This window comes from Thalassophryne amazonica, chromosome 5 (assembly GCF_902500255.1).
Source record: "Thalassophryne amazonica chromosome 5, fThaAma1.1, whole genome shotgun sequence".
Taxonomy (NCBI): Eukaryota; Metazoa; Chordata; class Actinopteri; order Batrachoidiformes; family Batrachoididae; genus Thalassophryne; species Thalassophryne amazonica.
In genome coordinates, this window is record NC_047107.1 from 43039344 (window position 1) to 43058577 (window position 19234).

The following is a 19234-nucleotide window of genomic DNA, read 5'->3' on the forward strand; positions in this document are numbered from 1 at the left end:
GCTTCTAGTTGTGAATGATATTGTGTTTAGTATATATTATACATGTTCAGAGAGAATCAGAGAATTTTGTTTCTCATGGTCTGAGAGACCTTCAGGTGGCTTTTGGCAAACTCCAGGTGGGCTGCCATGTGCCTTTTGCTAAGGAGTGACTTCCATCTGGCCACTCTACCATACAGTCCTGATTGGTGGATTGCTGCAGAAATGATTGTCCTTCTGGAAGGTTCTCCCCCTCTCCGCAGAGGAATGCTGGAACTCTGACAGAGTAACCATTGGGTTCTTGGTCACCTCCCTGACTAAGGCCTTTTTCCTCCAATCACTCAGTTCAGATGGCCAGCCAGCTCTAGGAAGAGTCCTAGTGGATCCCATCTTCCCACATTTATGGATGATGGAGGCCACTGTGCTCACTGGGACCTTAAAGCAGCAGAAATTATTCTGTACCCTTCCCCAGGTTTGTGCCTCGAGACAATCCTGTCTCTGAGGTCTACAGACAATTCCTTTGACTTCATGCTTGGTTTCTCCTCTGACATGCACTGTCAACTGTGGGATATGACAGGTGTGTGCTTTTCCAAATCATGTCCAATCAACTGAATTTACCCCAAGTGGACTCCAATTAAGCTGTAGAAACATCTCCAGGATGATCAGTGGAAACAAGACTCACCTGATTTTTTGAGCTATTTGTATTTTTGAGCTGAATTTTGAGCTTCATGGCAAAGGCTGTGAATACTTATCCATCCATCCATCCATTATCCCCTTTATCCGGAGTCGGGTCACGGGGGCAGCAGCTCAAGCAAAGCCACCAGACCTCCAGAGCCACACACACCTCCCCCAACTCCATTGGGGGAACCCCGTGGTGTTCCCAAGCCAGCCGAGAGACTTGTTTTTTAAATAAATTTGCAAAAATCTCAAAACTCTTTTTCACATTGTTATTATGGGGTATTGTGTGTAGAATTGTGAGGAAAAAAAGAATTTCAACCATTTTGGAATAAGGCTGTAACATAACATATTGAGAAAATTCTGGATGCACTGCATTCTGCAGGCCAAGGGTATGAGGGAACAGCTGATGGGCCATTGAGCCTCATGCAATGATCATGATGACCGATATCCATTGATGCTGTGTTTTTAAGCTCTGGAAGCTACCCCTGTCTCTCAGGCCACACCTGAGCTTAATTTTGAGCTTCATTGCAAAGGCAGTGAATACATACGTACATGTGATTTCTTAGTTTGTTATGTTTTAATAAATTTGCAAAAATTTCTAATTTGCACAGTAAAAAAAAACCCAAACGTTGTTAAATTCACAGTGGCTAAATATGCACAATTAAACAACATTTTGTAAGTTCCTTGACTCTGGGTTTCATTGCGGAACTGTTGCAACGGTATCAGTGAAAAATGTTCGCACAGAGTCTGAGTAAGAGGAAGTGCACATTGATGAAGATAGACACTCTGTTTTGACAGGAAGTGCTATTTTTATGACTGCATCTCCTCACTATGTATATCTGATATCCAGATGATAATTACTCAGATCCACTGTGCACCCCTTCCTGATCAAATGTTAGGCGATAAAACGTATCTTGGCCTGTAAGTGTGACCAGTGATCTAATTTTGTGAGGTGAACTAACTCTTAAATTAAAAAAAAAGTGTTATTTTTATTATCTCTGCATGTGTGTTTTCTTGACGGCATGTGAGTCAGTGTCTGTGTGTGTTTGAGACTGTGGTTAGTTTGTGCAGCCGCTGAGCAGACCCCCAGCCTCTCCTGCTCCCCTGCTTCAAACTCGTTCCTATGACATGGGCTCTTCTTTATCTTACTCACACTGTAAATGGCTTCTTTTGCACTCTGCCAAACACCAGTGGGGCCACAAATCACAGACAAAAAATGAGAGCGAGACTGACAGCTTCAAAGCCACACAGCTGTCTGTTAGTCACCTTTACTCCGTATTCCCATGCATTCATTTTGTCAAAATGAAAGCATGTTATTATATTTTTTAATTAAGGAAAATAGATGCAGTTATTTTCATTAGTACTTGGCATATCTATGACAAATGTTAGTATTTAGAAGTGAAAGGATATATTGACATTCAGTGTTAATTTCATGGCATTTACACCTACAGTACCCAGTACACTTTTCCATGGCAAAGAGTGTGACAGCTCTCAGAAGCTGAGCACTGTAGGTCCTGCACTGAAAAAAGAGAATAGTTGAACCAACTTACAAAACATTACAATTGGTAAAAACCTGAATGGAATAAGTTGTTTGAACTTGTTTGTAAATTAGATCAACACTAGATCAAGTCTAACTTACAAACTTAAGTTCAAACAACTTAATTCATTCAGGTTTTACCAGTTGTAATTTTTTTTTTTAAAGTTGGTTCTTTTTTCAGTGTGAAAAATACACAGTGAATTTTCCAGTGTAAAATTAACTCTGCTCAGATAACATTTGATCCCAGTCCAAATAGAGTTAAGTATTCTCTATCACAGTGGTAAATCAACTCTATCACAGTGTAAAATCAGTTCTTATTGGAGTAGAAACATTTGATTTGACAGGATTGTAGAGCTGATTTCACTCCATAATAGAGTGTATTTTACAACCCCAATTCCAATGAAGTTGGGACATTGTGTAAAATGTAAATGAAAACAGAATACAATGATTTGCAAATCCTCTTCAATCTATATTCAATTGAATACACCACAAAGAAAGATATTTAATGTTCAAACTGATAGACTTTGTTGTTTTTGTGCAAATATTTGCTCATTTTGAAATGGATGCCTCCAACACATTTCAAAAAAGTTGGGATGGGGCAAAAAAAGACTGGGAAAGTTGATGAATGCTCAAAGAACACCTGTTTGGAAACAGGTGAGTGTCATGATTGGGTATTGTCAAGATTTGGGTTTTGCCAGCTTTTATTTCTTGGCTTTGTGTTTTTCAGTTACATTTTGTTTATTCTCTTGCTGGGGTTTTTCTGTTTGGGTCTGTCTATCCCATTCTTTCCTGTCTGTCTCTGCTGGCTCTTGGTGGTGGGTGTTTCCCTCTGTCTTGCCACACCGTCCTGGTGTGCTCCACGCACACCTGTTCTCTATCTGCACCTCATCACCTGGGTGTATTTAAGCTCCCCAGTGTGCCTTTTTCCCTCGCTAGATTGTAGCGCCTTGTGCCTCTTTCCAGCTCTGTATCTTGTATTTCCTTGCCTTGCTTCGTTTGTCTCATCGTGTTTTTTGACTACCTGCCTGTGTACCTCGACCACGCCTAAGCCTGATGTTTTTGTTACTGTTGCTCTTTTTGGACTGCCTTTCTGTGTACCGACTCCAGCCTGTTTACCGAGTAAACACCTTAACTCCACTGAGCTGTGTATCTGCATCCTGCATTTGTGTCCAGCCCATCTTGCCTGTCAAACTGATAGTACAATCTGGCCAACTATGGATCCAGCAGTCGCAGATGCCTTCCAGCTGGCGGTATGCCACCACAGTTGGCAGCTCGCTCAGCAAAAGAACCAGCTAGCCGCTCTGAACTCAGGGATTAGTGAGTTAGCCAAGCGGCAGGCTTCCTTCATGGCCTCAGTGAGCTCTCAGATGGAGCAACTACTCACTACCATTAAGCATCAGGCTACGATCAGTACGGCTCTCACTGACGCACCAGTTCCGGGACCATCGTTAGCCCCGCCGGCTTCTGTACCCAAGGTCTGTAATCAACTCTCCTGGCCTGAGTGTTTTTCCGGAGAGTCCGGGGATGTCAAACCTTTCATTACACAATGTGAACTTCACTTTGAATTAATGGTGTCAATGTTTCCGTCCGAAAGGGCGAAGATAGCATTCGTCATTACTCACCTGACCGGCCGAGCTGCAGCATCGGCCACAACTGAGTGGAACCGCGGTTCGCCATCTTGCTCCTCACTGACGGCCTTCACTCACGCTCTAGAGTAGGTATTCCAACACACCTCGCCAGGGTGCGAGGTGACACGTTCCTTGATGAGGTTAAAGCAAGGCAGCCGCCAGGTGGCAGATTATGCCATCCATCCAGAGCGAGTTGAACCAGGCGGCGCTCCAAGTCTTTTTCTGGGGTTTGAGTGACGTCATTCAAGATCAGCTGGTGTTGATAAACTTGCCGAACGACCTTGATGATCTCATAGCAATGGCTATCCGGACTGGTCGCCGTCTGTCTGACCTCCCTCGCCGAGACAGCCATCATTCCGCCAGTCCTCTCGTCGTCAGATCGACCATCCACTTCTCATAATCTCATGTTACCTTCTGTTGCCAGGTCCCTCCACCTGAAATTTAATCAGCTTTCACGCCCACTGGTGGTCCATGCATTGGACGGCCGTGAATTAGGCCAAATTGTACACCGCACCCAATCTGTTTGCATGACAATTTCCGGCAATCATTCTGAACAAATTAGTTTTCATGTATTTGATAATATGACTCACTCTGTGATTCTGGGGCACCCTTGGATGCAATGCCATAAACCTAGTCTAGACTGGACTCAGGGTAAAACTGAAGCATGGGGATCTTCTTGTGAAAAGTCTTGCCTGTTTGCACCTGTGGTTCCGACCAATGTTAGTAACTCTGATCTAGAGGGCGTACCCGCTTGTTATCATGATCTAGCACTAGTCTTTAGCAAAGCTAAGGCTAAGTGTCTACCTCCGCATTGGGAGTACGACTGTGCCATCGATCTTCTCCCCGGGGCGACTCCTCTACGGGGAAAATTGTTTTCTCTTTCAGCTCCCGAATGAGCAGCAATGAATTTGTACATCCAGGAGTCACTGGATGCTGGGTTGATTCGTCCTTCGTCATCCCCCTCTGGAGCCGGGTTCTTCTTCATTGAAAAGAAAGATAAGTCACTTCGCCTTTGTATTGACTATCAGGGGTTAAATTACATCACAGTTAAAAATCGCTATCCTCTGCTACTGATTTCGTCAGCTTTTGAGCTGTTAGAGGGTGCTAAAGTGTTGACAAAATTGGATCTTCGTAATGCCTACCATTTGGTCAGAATTAAGCAGGGAGATGAATGGAAGACTGCTTTTAACACCCCAACTAGGCACTATGAGTACCTGGTGATGCCTTTTGGGCTCACAAATGCCCCAGCAGTCTTCCAGAATTTGGTAAATTACGTGTTACGAGAATACTTAAATAAATTAATTTTTGTTTACCTGGATGACATCCTGATCTTCTCTCCCAATCTCCACACTCATACTCAGCATGTCCGTTCTGTCCTGCAGATCTTATTACAGAACGACCTCTTCGTCGAGGCAGAAAAATGTGAATTCCATAGGTCCACAGTATTGTTTCTGAGATTCGTCATCTCCGAGGGAGAGATTCAAATGGACCCAAACAAGGTGGTGGCAGTGCGTGAGCAGTGCCAAGCAATCGGAAGGATGTACAAAGATTCTTGGGATTTGCTAACTTTTATTGGAAATTTATTAGGAACTTCAGTACCATCACTGCACCTCTCCATAACGCAACCTCGTCCCTTCAGGCATTCAAGTGGACACCAGAATGTGACAAGGCATTCCGGGTCCTAAAGCAATGCTTTACTGCTGCCCCCATGCTACACCTTCCTGACCCCGCACAGCAGTTTGCGGTCGAGGTCGATGCTTCCGATATCGGTGTGGGAGCGATTCTGTCACAAATGAGTTCCAAAGATAAGAAATTGCATCCATGCGCCTATCTGTCCTGTAAGTTGACTGCGGCAGAACAAAATTACTCCATTGGCGACCGCGAACTACTGGCGGTAAAAGTGGCCTTGGAGGAGTGGTGTCCATGGCTTAAGGGGACACAATTGCCATTTTTAGTGTACACAGATCATAAAAACCTCGCTTATCTTTGCATAGCGAAGCGCTTAAATGCGTGTCAGGCCCGTTGGGCGATCTTTTTCAGCCGATTCAACTTTATCTCGTATCGACCCGGTTCGAAAAATGGGAAGCCCGATGCCTTGTTCAGGCAATACGATAAGGCCGATATACCTTCTGACCCCGGCAATATCCTCCCAGCTTCATGTTTTATCTCGGCCATTACGTGGGAGGGGGAATCACGGGTAAAGGAAGCCCTCCACAACGTTTGTGTGCTTTCTGATTGTCCACCAGGCAAGTTATTTGTACCTGACACCCTTGGGGGGGGTTAATCGAGTGGGCCCACAATAGCTGGTTTTCGTGTCATCCTGGAATCAAATAATGGTTCATGTAGTGCAACAACGATTTTGGTGGCCGCATATGGTTGCAGATATTACTGAATATGTTAATGCCTATCATAGTTGTGCTATGCATAAGTCCTCATCACGCCCACCTGTGGGCTTGTTACTACCTCTGCCCATTCCCAAAGAGCCTTGGACACACATTACAATGGACTTTGTAACTGGTCTTCCCCCCTCACGCGGCAACATTGTGATCTTGACTGTAGTAGACAGATTATCCAAGATGTATCATTTTGTGCCATTACCCAGTTTGCCTACTGCCAAGGGAACTGTCGAGGTTATGTTAACTCATGTGTTTCGTCTCCATGGTTTTCCCCAGGATATCGTCTCCAACTGGGGCCTGCAGTTTGTGTCCAGGTTCTGGAGGGAGTTCTGTTGCTTACACTGGGCCACCTCCAGTCTCATGTCCAGCTATCATCCCCAAGCAAATGGTCAGACTGAAAGATTTAATCAGGAATTGGAAAAAGGTCTTTGAATTTTGTGTTCTTGGCATCCCTCTACCTGGTCTGCCCAACTGCCTTGGATTGAGTTAGCTCACAACAGTCTGCCCTCTGCTTCTTTTGGTTTCTCCCCTTTTCATGTGGTGTTTGGTCATCCTCCCTCTTTGTTTTCTTCCTCCACCCTTTGGTCCCTGGTCCCGTCTGCCCTAAGTCTGATTGTCAGGTGCCAATGAACCTGGGAGCGGGCACGTCGTGCCCTGTGCTGTTCCTCTGTGCAATACAAGGCTGCTGAGGACCGCAAACGGTCCTGTCTACATGCCTGGTCAGAAAGTCTGGCTCTCCACTCGGCATTTGCCACTACGGGGTGTTCCTCGAACACTGGCTCCCAGGTTCGTTGGTCCCTTCCCCCTGTCCAAGGTCATTAACCCTGTTTCTGTCCATCTTTGTTTGCCTGGTTCCATGCATGTTCATCCCACCTTTTATGTCAGGCATGTCAAACCCTTTAAGTCCAGCCCTTTGTGCCCTCCGGCCGTTCCCCCGCCTCCGCCCGGTTTGTGAGGGGGGTCGGGCTTCTCTGTGCATCGGCTTCTGGCTTTGCATCGGAGGGGCTGGGGTTTCCAGTATTTGGTGGACTGGGAGGGGTATGGCCCTGAGGAGCGGTCTTGGATTCCCTCCCGCTTTATCCTAGACCCCTCTCTCATTTGGGATTTTCTTGCCTCTCACCCTGCTGCGCCTGGGCCATCGGGGGCTGGCCTTTGGGGGGGGGGGGGGAGGTACTGTCAGGATTTGGAGTTTGCCAGCTTTTATTTCTTGGGTTTGTGTATTTTAGTTACATTTTGTTTATTCTCTTGCTGGGGTTTTTCTGTTTGGGTCTGTCTGTCCCGTTCTTTCCTGTCTGTCTCTGCTGGCTCTTGGTGGTGGTTGTTTCCCTCTGTCTGGCCACACCCTCCTTCTGGTGTGTTCCACGCACACCTGTTCTCTATCTGCACCTCATCACCTGGGTGTATTTAAGCTCCCCATTGTGCCTTACTCCCTGGCCAGATTGTAGCGCCTTGTGCCGCTTTCCAGCTCTGTATCTTGTATTTCCTTGCCTTGCTTCATTTGCCTCATCGTGTTTTTTGACTACCTGCCTGTGTACCTCAACCATGCCTAAGCCTGATGTTTTTGTTGCTGTTGCTCTTTTTGGACTGCCTTTCTGTGTACCGACTCCAGCCTGTTTACTGAGTAAACGCCTTAACTCGACTGAGCTGTGTACCTGTGTCCTGCATTTGTGTCCAGTCCGTCTTGCCTGTTAAACCTGATAGGTATAAAAGGAGCATCCCCACAAGCAAAGATGGGGCGAGGAGCACCACTTTACGAACACCTGTGTAAAAAAATAGGCCAACAGTTTAAGAACAATGTTTCTCAATGTTCAATTGCAAGGAATTTAGGGATTCCATCATCTACCGTCCATAAAATAATCAGAGGATTCAGAGAATCTGGATGACTTTCTACACGTAAGCAGCAAGGCCAAAAACCAACATTGAATGCCCGTGACCTTTGATCCATCAGGCGTGACTGCATTAAAATCCAAGATCAATGTGTAGAGGATCTTACCATGTGAGCTCAGGAACACTTCAGAAAACCATTGTTAGTTAACACAGTTTGTCGCTACATCCATAAGTGCAAGTTAAAACTCTACCATGCAAAGCAAAAGCCATAAATCAACAACATCCAGAAACACAGCTGCCTTCTCTGAGCCCAAGCTCATTTGAAATGGACAGACGCAAAGTGGAAAAGTGTGCTGTGGTCTGATGAGTCCACATTTCAAATTGTTTTTGGAAATCATGGATGTCGTGTCCTCCAGACAAAAGAGGAAAAAAAACACCCAGATTTTTATCAGCGCAAGTTCAAAAGCCAGCATCCGTGATGGTATGGGGGTGTGTTAGTGCCCATGGCATGGGCAACTTACACATCTGTGATGGCATCAATGCTTAAAGGTACATCCAGGATTTGAAGCAACACATGCTACCTTCCAAGCAACGTCTTTTTCAGGGACGTCCCTGTTTATTTCAGCAGGACAATCCCAAGCCACATTCTGCACATGTTACAACAGCGTGGCTTTGTAGTAGAAGAATGGAGGTACTAGACTGGCATGCCTGCAGTCCAGACCTGTCACCCATTGAAAATATGTGGCGCATTATGAAGCGCAAAATATGACAACGGAGACTCCAGACTGTTGAACAACTGAAGTTGTACATCAAGCAAGAATGGGAAAGAATTTCACCTACAAAGCTTCAACAATTAGTGTCCTCAGTTCCCAAATGCTTATTGAGTGTTGTTAGAAGGAAAGATAATGTAACACAGTGGTAAACATACCACTGTCCCAGATTTTTTTGAAACATTGCAGGCATCCATTTCAAAATGAGTAAATGTTTGCACAACAACAATAAAGTTTATCAGTTTGAACTTTAAATATCTTGTCTTTGTGGTGTATTCAATTGAATATAGGTTGAAAAGGATTTGCAAATCATTGTATTCTGTTTTTATTTACATTTCACACAATGTTCCAACTTCATTGGAATTGGGGTTGTACAAGCAGTTAAAAAGAGAATTGTACCAACTTAATAAAGTGCTTCAATTTGTAACAGTCAAATTAGTTAAGCTGATGAAAGTAAACTGACTAAGATTTTATACTTTAATCTGTTCACACACTGAAAAAAGAGAAAACCTAATCAAATTGCTTTGTTTGGAAACTCCGGCGCAGTCTCACACATAAGTCGACACATTTTCATGCAAACAATTCATTTTGACCGAACGTCAGTCTGTGACTGGACGGGTACTACCGCTTCCTCATAGTGTGACACGTGGGGAAATACTAACCCTATCCCTGCCCCTGACCATAACGTTAAGTGACCATAACCATAACCAAAACATAGATGAATGTTCCCTAATTATACGGAACTGAAACAGATAGTTCCAGGTGCTGTCAGAGAAAAAAGATGCAGCTGTCAAAAAAAAAAGTGTCTCCCCACCTGTCACTAAATGATGCAACGGAGTTACCTAACTCATCCCATAGTGATGTAAAGGGCCACTGACCAAGTTCAAAAATGTGAGGAGTTGGGAGTAAGAATGTGTTAGAAACACTGAAACAAACTGAGCCAGATAAACTGATCAACATTAAGTTGTTTGGATTGGAGTCGCCCAAATTAGGTTAGTTTGTCTAAACTGAGTTAGTAAGTCCCTTCAGCTGCTCCCTTGTTTTGCACTTGGGGTTGCTACAGCAAATCCAAGGTGGATCTGCATTGTTGAATTGCCACAGATTTTACACCAGATGCCCTTCCTGACACAACTCCACATTACATGAAGAGAAGTGGCAGGGGTGGGGTTTGAACCAAGAACCTTCTGTACTGAAACTAAGCACACCACCCACTCTGCCACCACCCCTGGTAATTAAGTTAGCAAATAATATTTATGCCAATTCAACAACTTAATTTGGGAAACCTTAGTAAATCTGAGTTTCAAACTGAAACAGTTTTTGTCTTTTTTTAGTGTGTGAACGGATAAAAGTACTGCTTAAAGTCAACTGTTGCACACTCTAAGAAATAAAACATTGAATTTAATTGATAAAGTTAAGGTAACTTTTTCCACATAACATTGTCAGTTAAGTGCAAAACAATATTGTAGTTGAAATTAATTAAATCGAATGAAACATTATTACTTAAATCCCTAAAATTAACAATTGCAAGTATATTGAAAATGTATTGTATTAATTACATTTAAAGCCCCTGTGTTTCATTTCTTAGAGTGCATTTACAATCTCTGTGTTCACTGTCAATGCGACATCCAAAGACGTGCTAATGTAGGTGAAGCAGGCCATCGTTTGGTTTAAAGAGCCAAAAGGAACTCATCAGAGAGTAAGAATATTTTTTGTGGCCACCTCAAGTATTATGTCCCATTCTTTAAAAGAAACACAACTCGTAAGCATGCTGGAAAACAGATTTTTTGTTCTGTTGCCAAAGACAGCCTTCACAGTTCAATAACACCCTGCAGGAGAAGTCATCACAAAAGTAAACACGGAAGTTTTGCTACAAGATGCATATCAATGAATGTAAAGTTTTAAAGTGCATGCAGACTTTCTATTTTAATTTAAGGTGATGTACTTTCTGTGATTTACAACACGCTATAAAACACACCAATAGCTGAACAACTTTAAGCCCATGGATCAGCTGGCCAGGACAGGTTGATGGCTACATGGATGGACTGCTGACCCGGCTGGGCTGAGTATTTACTCTGACAAAGTCTTTTTCTGATTGGTGACTTTGGCAAAGATATACATATCTCCCAGAGAGTGTTCTTGATCTGGCTCGTGATGCTATGTGAGGTGTACACTTGTTGACACAAATGTATGTACAAATCCAAAGCAGAAAAAGTTGGAATGATATGGAAAATGGGGAAAAACAAAAATAAATCCTGCAGTGATTCTTACAATGACTTTTATTTCATTGCAAACAGTATGAATGTGACTGATTTTATGTTTTGCCTGGTCTGTTTCATTTCATTTGTTAATATACATCCACTCATGCATTTCAGGCCCTGAACACAAGAAAAAAAAATGTTTGGACACTAAAGCATTTGCCACTTTATCATGCTGCTGTTCCTTCTAACAACACTTAAGATCTTTTGGTATTTACGATACGAAGTGATGAAGGTGTTATTTTGTCTTATTCTTTCTGAAAACGTCTTCAGCAATATGAGGATGTTGTTGCATTTTTCATTTCAAAATTCTCCACACATTTTCTATTAGGGACATGTCAGGTCTGCAGGCAGGCCAGTCCAGTACCCTTACCCACTTTTCCACAGCCATACCTTTTTTAATGTTTGTTTGCATTGTCTTGTTGAAAAATGCATGGATGTCCCTGGAAGAGATGTCATCTTGAATGCAACATATTTTGCTCTAAAGTCTCAGTGTACCGTTCTGCATTAATGCTGCCATCACAGAAGTATAAATTACCTCTGCCAAAGGCACTGACACAACCCCATACCATGACAGATCATCACTTTTGGAGTTGTTGCTGATAATTGTCTGGATGGTCCTTTTAGCCTTTGCACCAGAGCACATGGAATCCATTTCTACCAAAAAATATCTGGAATACTGATTTGTCTGATTACAATACAGGCTTCTGCTGTGATGGGCCAACCCAGGTGCTGCCAAGGTCAGAGAAGTCAACTCTGCTTCAAGGTTAAGGCTAAGGTTAAGGGTTCTAATTTGCACAGTAAAGTTTTAAGTGGTATTTGTGAATGTTGTGCTAGACAAAGGTTTCCCAAAGTAATCCTTTGCCATGTGGTTATATCGGCTATTGATGAATGATGAGTTATTGATGCAGTGCTGTCTGAGGGACTGGAGACAGTGTTCAGCTGAAACTTGCACCCTTGCCCTTTACTCTCTGAAATCCTCCACATTCTTTACATTGTTTACTGATAATATTCACTTTAGAGGAAGAAATCTGCAACTGCACTGAGGGGAGGTGATAGTCTAGTGGTTAAGCAGTGGGCTTGAAACCAAAGGATCCTTGGTTTAAACACCGTCTTGCCAGAAAATCACTAAGGGCTCCTGGTCAAGGTCTTTAATCCCCAAGTTGGTCTCAGTGTGTAGTGAGCGCCTGGCATTGCAGCACCCTGACATCGATGCGAATGTGAGGCATTACTGTAAAGAGGTTTGAGCTTCTTATACAGATGAAAAAGTGCTATATAAATGCCTTCACAGTTTTTCTTTTCTTTTTGTATTTTCCATCCATTTACCAATGTGGATCTGGCTGCATCCACTGTGGTGACCCCGAAAAAAAAGCAGGAGCAGCTGAATGAACAACATTTTAGGATTGCATAACTTGATTGTGACAAAATTTGGGAGGTGCATTGGGCTTTTGGAAGGGTGTGATTTTGGTTAGAATCTGTTCAGGATCTAGGAGAGAGGTCAAAGTGAAATTTTCCGACCTATGCTAAGAAAACAGCTAATGTAGTAGAAATCAGCAGACATTTTATTGTGAAAGATCTTGAGTGTTTAAGAACACATGAAACATTTGTTTATGCATAACTGTTTCTGTTCTGTTTTTTTTTCAGCCTAATGATAGCTGACTCAAAAAAAAAAAAATCCAAATGCTACATTTGAAATGAACTCATTTTTATGTGATCACTTTTATGAAATAATTTAAGAACCACAGCAGGAATTATGAAAGAGACGGTCAGCCAGTTGTCCAGTTACTTTTGAACCCGTAGCTGGATTTCGCACCGAAAACCTTATAAGTTCTGCTGAGTCCAAATGAAAGCCTGTCCAAATACTTATGGACCTAACTGTGCTGCAGGCGGACTTCACGGTGCACAGCCGCGCTGCCGTCAATAAACAGCGGCGGCGCGACGCATTGGGCGCGCACCTCGCGCTCGCTCTCCTCCTCTCTGCGCGCGCTGATTGAAAGGTTTCCTCGTGAGGTCGCTGCGTTTTCCGCTCTCTCCACGGGAGGTGGGGCTTCTCGATGAAAACTTTACTCTCCTCTGTTGCACAAAGACCAGAGTGCGCACACACGCGGAACCTCATCCATGCTGTGAGCGCGCGGCAGCTGCTCCACTTCTCGGCTCTCCAGGTGAATGATCGGTGCGCACGCCACGCTGTGGTTGTCTCGGCCGTGGAAGACCATCTGCGCTTCACCGCGACCTCCGGGAACCTTTGAGGCACTGGCGAGGAGAGAGTTTGCTGCAGCGGTCTGCAAACTTTTGGCGTCATGAACGCGAGATCAACGATCAACCTCGACACCTACGGCCTGTCGCTGCTCACGGCCAAAGAGGACATCATCAACCCGCGGTCCTCCACCAACTGGTAACACACAGCGCACATCTGACGCAGCTGGACGCGTCTCCATCATTGCGTAACAGATATGCCAAAGAGATCATGCGGACTTTTGTTTTTAGAACAACACGTGATCCGTATAGACCCCCGACATTCCCAAACGTCCCAGAGAAATTTGGCACATTGGTGTTCTCTTTTGATGTGTTGGGCAAACGTCCATTTACGCACGCCACTCGGCTCGAGCGCCGTACTTGGCCGGTAGCCCGAATCCCTCACCCGGTCTGCATGACTCTTGTGTTCTGGTTTCACTCTTTGTGCTGAGGATCGAATTTCTTGGGGGTGATACGGGTTGTCTTTCAGGAGAGGCTTTTTAATTTGACAGACAGCACGCATTCACGCATGGGTGTCATCCACACCCTTGACCAATGATAAAAATGTTGAACCAGAGGTGATCATTAAAAGAAACTAGAAATGCACATGGATCACACACTTCTGGCTCCAGCTCCTCTTTAATTAAAATTTAGACCTACACCACATTCACTCCTTTGTCCACTCCAGTGATACCCCCCTGTCTAAAAATGCAGTTTGATTCACCAGATGGATGTGGACCATTATCTGGACCTTGACCAGTGTGCACATACACAATCTGACTGCGCAATTTTGATTCAGATTGCTGATGTGTGTTCCCCATTGCTGACCTATGACACTGATCTTTGTTCCCAACGAACCACCTTTGATCTCAGCCTTTGAATATAATTGCTGAACTTTGATTCTCATCACTGATCTTTTAAGGTGAGCCTGATCTTTGATCACACTTGCTGATCATTGAGCTTTGATCCTGATTACTAACCTGTGTGCGTGATCCTGATCTTTGATCCTCATCACTCATCTTTGATCATCATTTTGACCTTGAATCCAGATTGCTGAACTTTGATTCTGAATTATGACATTTGAACCTCAACCTGAAATTTGATCCTGGTTGCTGATTTCTCACCTGAGATCTTGATCACTGAGATGTGAGCCTGATTACTGATCTGTCAGGTTGATACGGATCTTTGTTCCAAATCATTCATCTTTGATCACGATTTTGACTTTCAACCCTGATTGCTAATCTTCAGTGCTGAATTCTGGCTGTTGAATCTGAACCTGGTCTTTGTGATTGCTGATTGCTATCATTTGATCCACCTTTTGATTTGGATTTGCACTGAAATTTAACTAGCTCTTTCTTGGCCATTGCCCCACTTTTCCACCAAGTTTAAACAAAAAACATAACACAATTTCCTTGGTGGACATAACTAGGGAAGAATATCAGTGACCTCATGAATGCAAAACTAAAAGAACACACCATTTGAGGTGCTAATTTCTCTTGAAGTCAGAGTTAGATCATCTGTAGAATACTGCAGTATGCTCGAATTTGAACCTTGCCTTATCAATTAATTATCCATTGGATTGGCTCAGTCATGACATTATGATCAGTCATGTCCAAACAATGTCTGTCTGACACCGTCTCAATTCTCCATGGAGACAGTTAAACGTACTACAGCCACACGTCTGAACATGAGCCTATTCCCTTTGAAGACCAAAGGTACTGCAAATTATAAGTTAGCAAAGTGCACCAAGACATATCCCCACTTATGCAGTAAATTGATTGTCTCACTGGCTCACATTTGTCCCCATTTTCTCTAATTATCTTCAATTACACTGTGCAGACAGAATCTGACTTCTCTGTGATCACTGTGCGAAAACATCCAGCTGTCCAGGATGGACGTGCACAGCGTGTTTTTTTGGATTCGGAAAATCTCGAGTAGTTAAAACCCTCATCAACAAATCCTCTCATTGTTTGAGTACCTACATCTTTTATTTAATCTTATTTAAAAACTCTACATTTCCCATCTGGGTGTCCAAGTCCACAGTTTGTGTGCCAGTTTAGAGGCCTATGTGAGCACTCTGTTTGCTGCACGGCATCTTGGGGTTTTGAGTCCTGAGCATTGCATCACTTTGACTGAATTTGCAGCAATACTATGAACAAATGCAGGTGAATGAGTGAAAATATACCAATCGCTTTCTGTACATTTGTAGGAAAACAAGCGCAACAGTCAGTATGTATTTCAGGATATGTTTGTCCACAATGGCATCAAAGCCTATTGGTTCTGGCCGAAAGAAGGTTCACTGCAAATTTTGAACAAAAACCCCAAACAATTCACCAGTGCAATAAAGGCCCGGTCCCACTGGCGTTTAAGATGATTTGCGTATGAATTACGCACAGAATTGGTTTATATTCGCTAAACGTCTGCAATAACCGTGAAACATGCTTGTATGAGTCGGCCGATAACCGCACACGTCCACAATTATCCCCAGAGGCACGTTTTTCCATTAACAGGATTTTTGATGTGCACAAAATTTTGGCTGCGGATGACATCCACCTTACACACTCAATACATACTCAATCTATGCGCTGTATATATCCGCTGTTATCTGCTGATATCTGCAACTGACAGGGTATTGGGGCTTGGCAGCGGACTGGGACAGTGTGTAAAATGGATATATTGCATGCCTGTCACGTTCACATCACAAACTAAAATAAGATGTAGCGACTGCATACAGAGTGGCCACGAATAAAGCCATTGTATTACATCAGCTTTGCATCTGATTTGTGGACAATTTGCGAATGCACAACAAACACTCCACGTGAACCCAAAGTACCATGGCAGACATCGACATACCTGCCAGTCAGTGCCAGTCCAGCTGTGGAAACATACAGATGTAGTTATGGATCCCCAAAAACGCCATCCAACAACATAAAGGCGCACTGACACAAGCATGTTTTGCTTCACGCAGCAGCACGACCTGTGTCCTTATGATCCCACCCGCTGTGTTCACAGCTGGATGCCATTCTTTGTTCTACCGGCTGCCATGCGCTCTGCGCTGGACACTGCGTATATAAAATAATTATTTTGTGGCGGATTAATCATGTTTTCTGCAAATTCGCTGTTGAAAACAGCTCTAATCACTTCCTGAATCACAGAGGAGGCTGCAGCCCGAGCCGTTCACACCTAATAAGCTGCAGAAAGCATTTTGAGCCGTCTATAAAGGTAGTTATTTGACTTGTTTACATTGTCAAGGCTTGATAAAACAGTTGCGTGTTTTCCTTCTTGTCTGCAGCTGTTACAGTATTTATTCCTATGTTTATAACAGATTTAACTTCTTGTTATAATCATTCAGACGAGCTGCGCTCTGATGCGATGCGCTGACGTCACCACTCGCCCTGTTCACTGCTTGTTTACTCCAGTCATCTTGTCCAAGTCCAGCAAATGCTCTACAGGCTGTGGTGTTGGTGTGAATAGTGATGCCGAAAGGCTCGAGTGCACTTCATTTATGACTGCAATGCAGATGCCGTGCATGTGCAACACATGCGCATCTGTAATATCTCTGTGATAATTGCAATGCGTCTGATCCGTTTGCTCAGTACATGCATTATACATCTGTGACTGTCATATATTCACTGTATATTATTAATATATCTGTAATTCATACAGAGGCGTCTGTCATTTTTGGCCATTTTTGTTGCGGACGACAACGAATGCCCAACATTTGTATACTCAATTCATGTGCAATTAATCCCCTCCCCAGTGGGACCGGGCCTTTACATCTGCCGTTTGTACTCAGTTGTTACAAAATTCCTATGTCAGTCAGATTTCAACAACCCTGTTGATTTTGGAGTTCAAAGATCAGAGGTCAAGGTGACTTGAAACAGTTTTTTAACCAAACCATTTGCGTGTTACTACAGTAACTCATGCTACATACCGAGCTGTTGCCAAACTTACCATTTATGCTCAGCAGCCTGGCTCCAACAGGCCTTTTCATTTTGGAGTAAGATGGTTAAAGGTTGCTGCAAGTACTTTTTTAAAACCACAAGTTACTTGTGAGTGTGATAACCTTGTTTGTACATTGCATCTGGAAAGTATTCCCAGCACTTCACTTTTTCACAGTGGCAGGAACTAGGAGACTAGTCAGGATTGAGGGAAAGATGAATGCAGCAATGTACAGAGACATCCTGAATGAAAACCTGCTCCAGAGTGCACTTGACCTCAGACTGGGGTGACGGTTCATCTTTCATCAGGACAATGGCCCTGAGGACACATCCAAGATATCAAAGGAGTGGCTTCAGGACAACTCTGTGAATGTCCTTGAGTGATCCAGCCAGAGCCCAGACCTGAATCTGGTTGAACATCTCTGGAGGGATCTGAAAATGTCTGTGCATCAATGCTCCCCATCCAACTTGATGGAACTTGAGAGGTGCTGCAAAGAGGAATGGGCAAAACTGCCCAAAGATAGGTGCACCAAACTTGTGGCATCATATTAAAGAAGACTTTTGGCTGTAAATGCTGCCAAAGGTGCACCAACAAAGTATTGAGGAAAAGGTGTAAATACTTATGTACATGTGATTTCTTAATTTTTTTTTTGTTTTTTTAATAAATTTGCAAAAATAAAAAAACTTTTTTTCATGTTGTCATTATGGGGTGTTGTGAGTAGAATTTTGAGGGGAAAAAAAAATTCATTTACTCCATTTTGGAATAATGAAGCTGTGAATACTTTCTGGATGCACCTTACATACACGACTCATAGCAAACTTGGCATGTACAGTACATTACATAGCCCAGATTAAGGTCACTGGAAGTCTTGGTTGTTTGCATTACCTAAAAATGTCTTCGTAAGCTACCAGTACTTACTATAGGTTAAGGGCTGATGTGTTCATTCTGCACTGCCTATTTTTGATGCTAGTGAATGTTTGGCGGCAGCATGGTGACTTAGTGGTTAGCACTGTTGCCTTACAGCGAGAAGGTCATGGGATTGATTCCCGCCTGTGACCTTTCTGTGTGGAGTTTGCATGTTCTCTCCGTGTTTGCGTGGGTTTCCTCTGGGTGCTCCGGCTTCCTCCCACATCCAAAGACATGCAAGTTAGGTGGATTGTAAATTTTAAATTGTCCGTAAGTATGAATGTGTTTGTTTGTCTATATGTGGTCTTGCGATAGACTGGCGTCCTGTCCAAGATGTACCCTGCCTCACGCTCTATGACTGCTGAGATAGGTTCCAGCTACCCGTGACTCAATCTTGAATAAGCGGTTGAAGATGAGTGTGAGTGTGAATGTTTGGGTGTGTTGTGGTTGATGGTTTTACTGTGACAACTTTCTCGATGTGATATCTTGCATCCAAACTGGCCAATGTTTTCTTCGTGTGTAATTTTCGTTTTTTTGTGATGTCATTGTTGGCAAGGTAAGATCAAAAGCTCTTTTCGATTTGTACTGTTAGATTCTTTTCCCCTTTCTTCTTCTCTTTCGGAATGTTGTGCACTATTGTGATCACATTGGTCTCTGTGAATACACTCGAGTATGTACGATTTCCATTGCATCATTGCATTTGCACGTGTCGATGCATATGCACAATGCTGCTTCTATGTTTTTCTGATGTTTTTTCAAAAAGCGAAAATATCAGCGTGTACATCTCAAAACTGTCTTCTGTTGAAGAGTGCTACATGGTTTTCATCTTGTGAAGGGGGATCAGAAGGCTTCTGCTCAGAGAACATTAGGTTCCAATTATTGCATATTGTACCTGCTTGTCCCTGTTCACCTACTTTAACACATAATTTCCCTTGATCTGCACCAAATAAATCCCATTTTGTGGATCACAATCTTTCAGAACCTTTCCTGATTGTGTTCTGCAATGCAACTTATTATACAATTATAATACTGAGTTAATACTATACTATACTATAAATTGGCAATGGGAGACCACCCAGGCAAT

At 43.3% G+C, this 19234-nt stretch overlaps 1 protein-coding gene across 3 annotated transcripts in view; it reads left to right on the forward strand.

Moving 5' to 3' along the window:
• Positions 1-13140: 13140 nt before the first annotated feature.
• si:dkey-40c11.2 (drebrin-like protein A) overlaps positions 13141-19234 on the forward strand; it is a 117731-nt gene continuing 111637 nt past the window's right edge. For 2 of the 3 annotated variants that reach the window (XM_034170075.1, XM_034170076.1), the window contains exon 1: positions 13141-13462. In XM_034170075.1, the coding sequence (XP_034025966.1) occupies positions 13368-13462 (95 nt within the window). In that variant the 5' untranslated portion in view covers positions 13141-13367. The remainder of the gene's footprint in view (positions 13463-19234) is intronic. The other variant, XM_034170074.1, reaches the window with a different exon arrangement.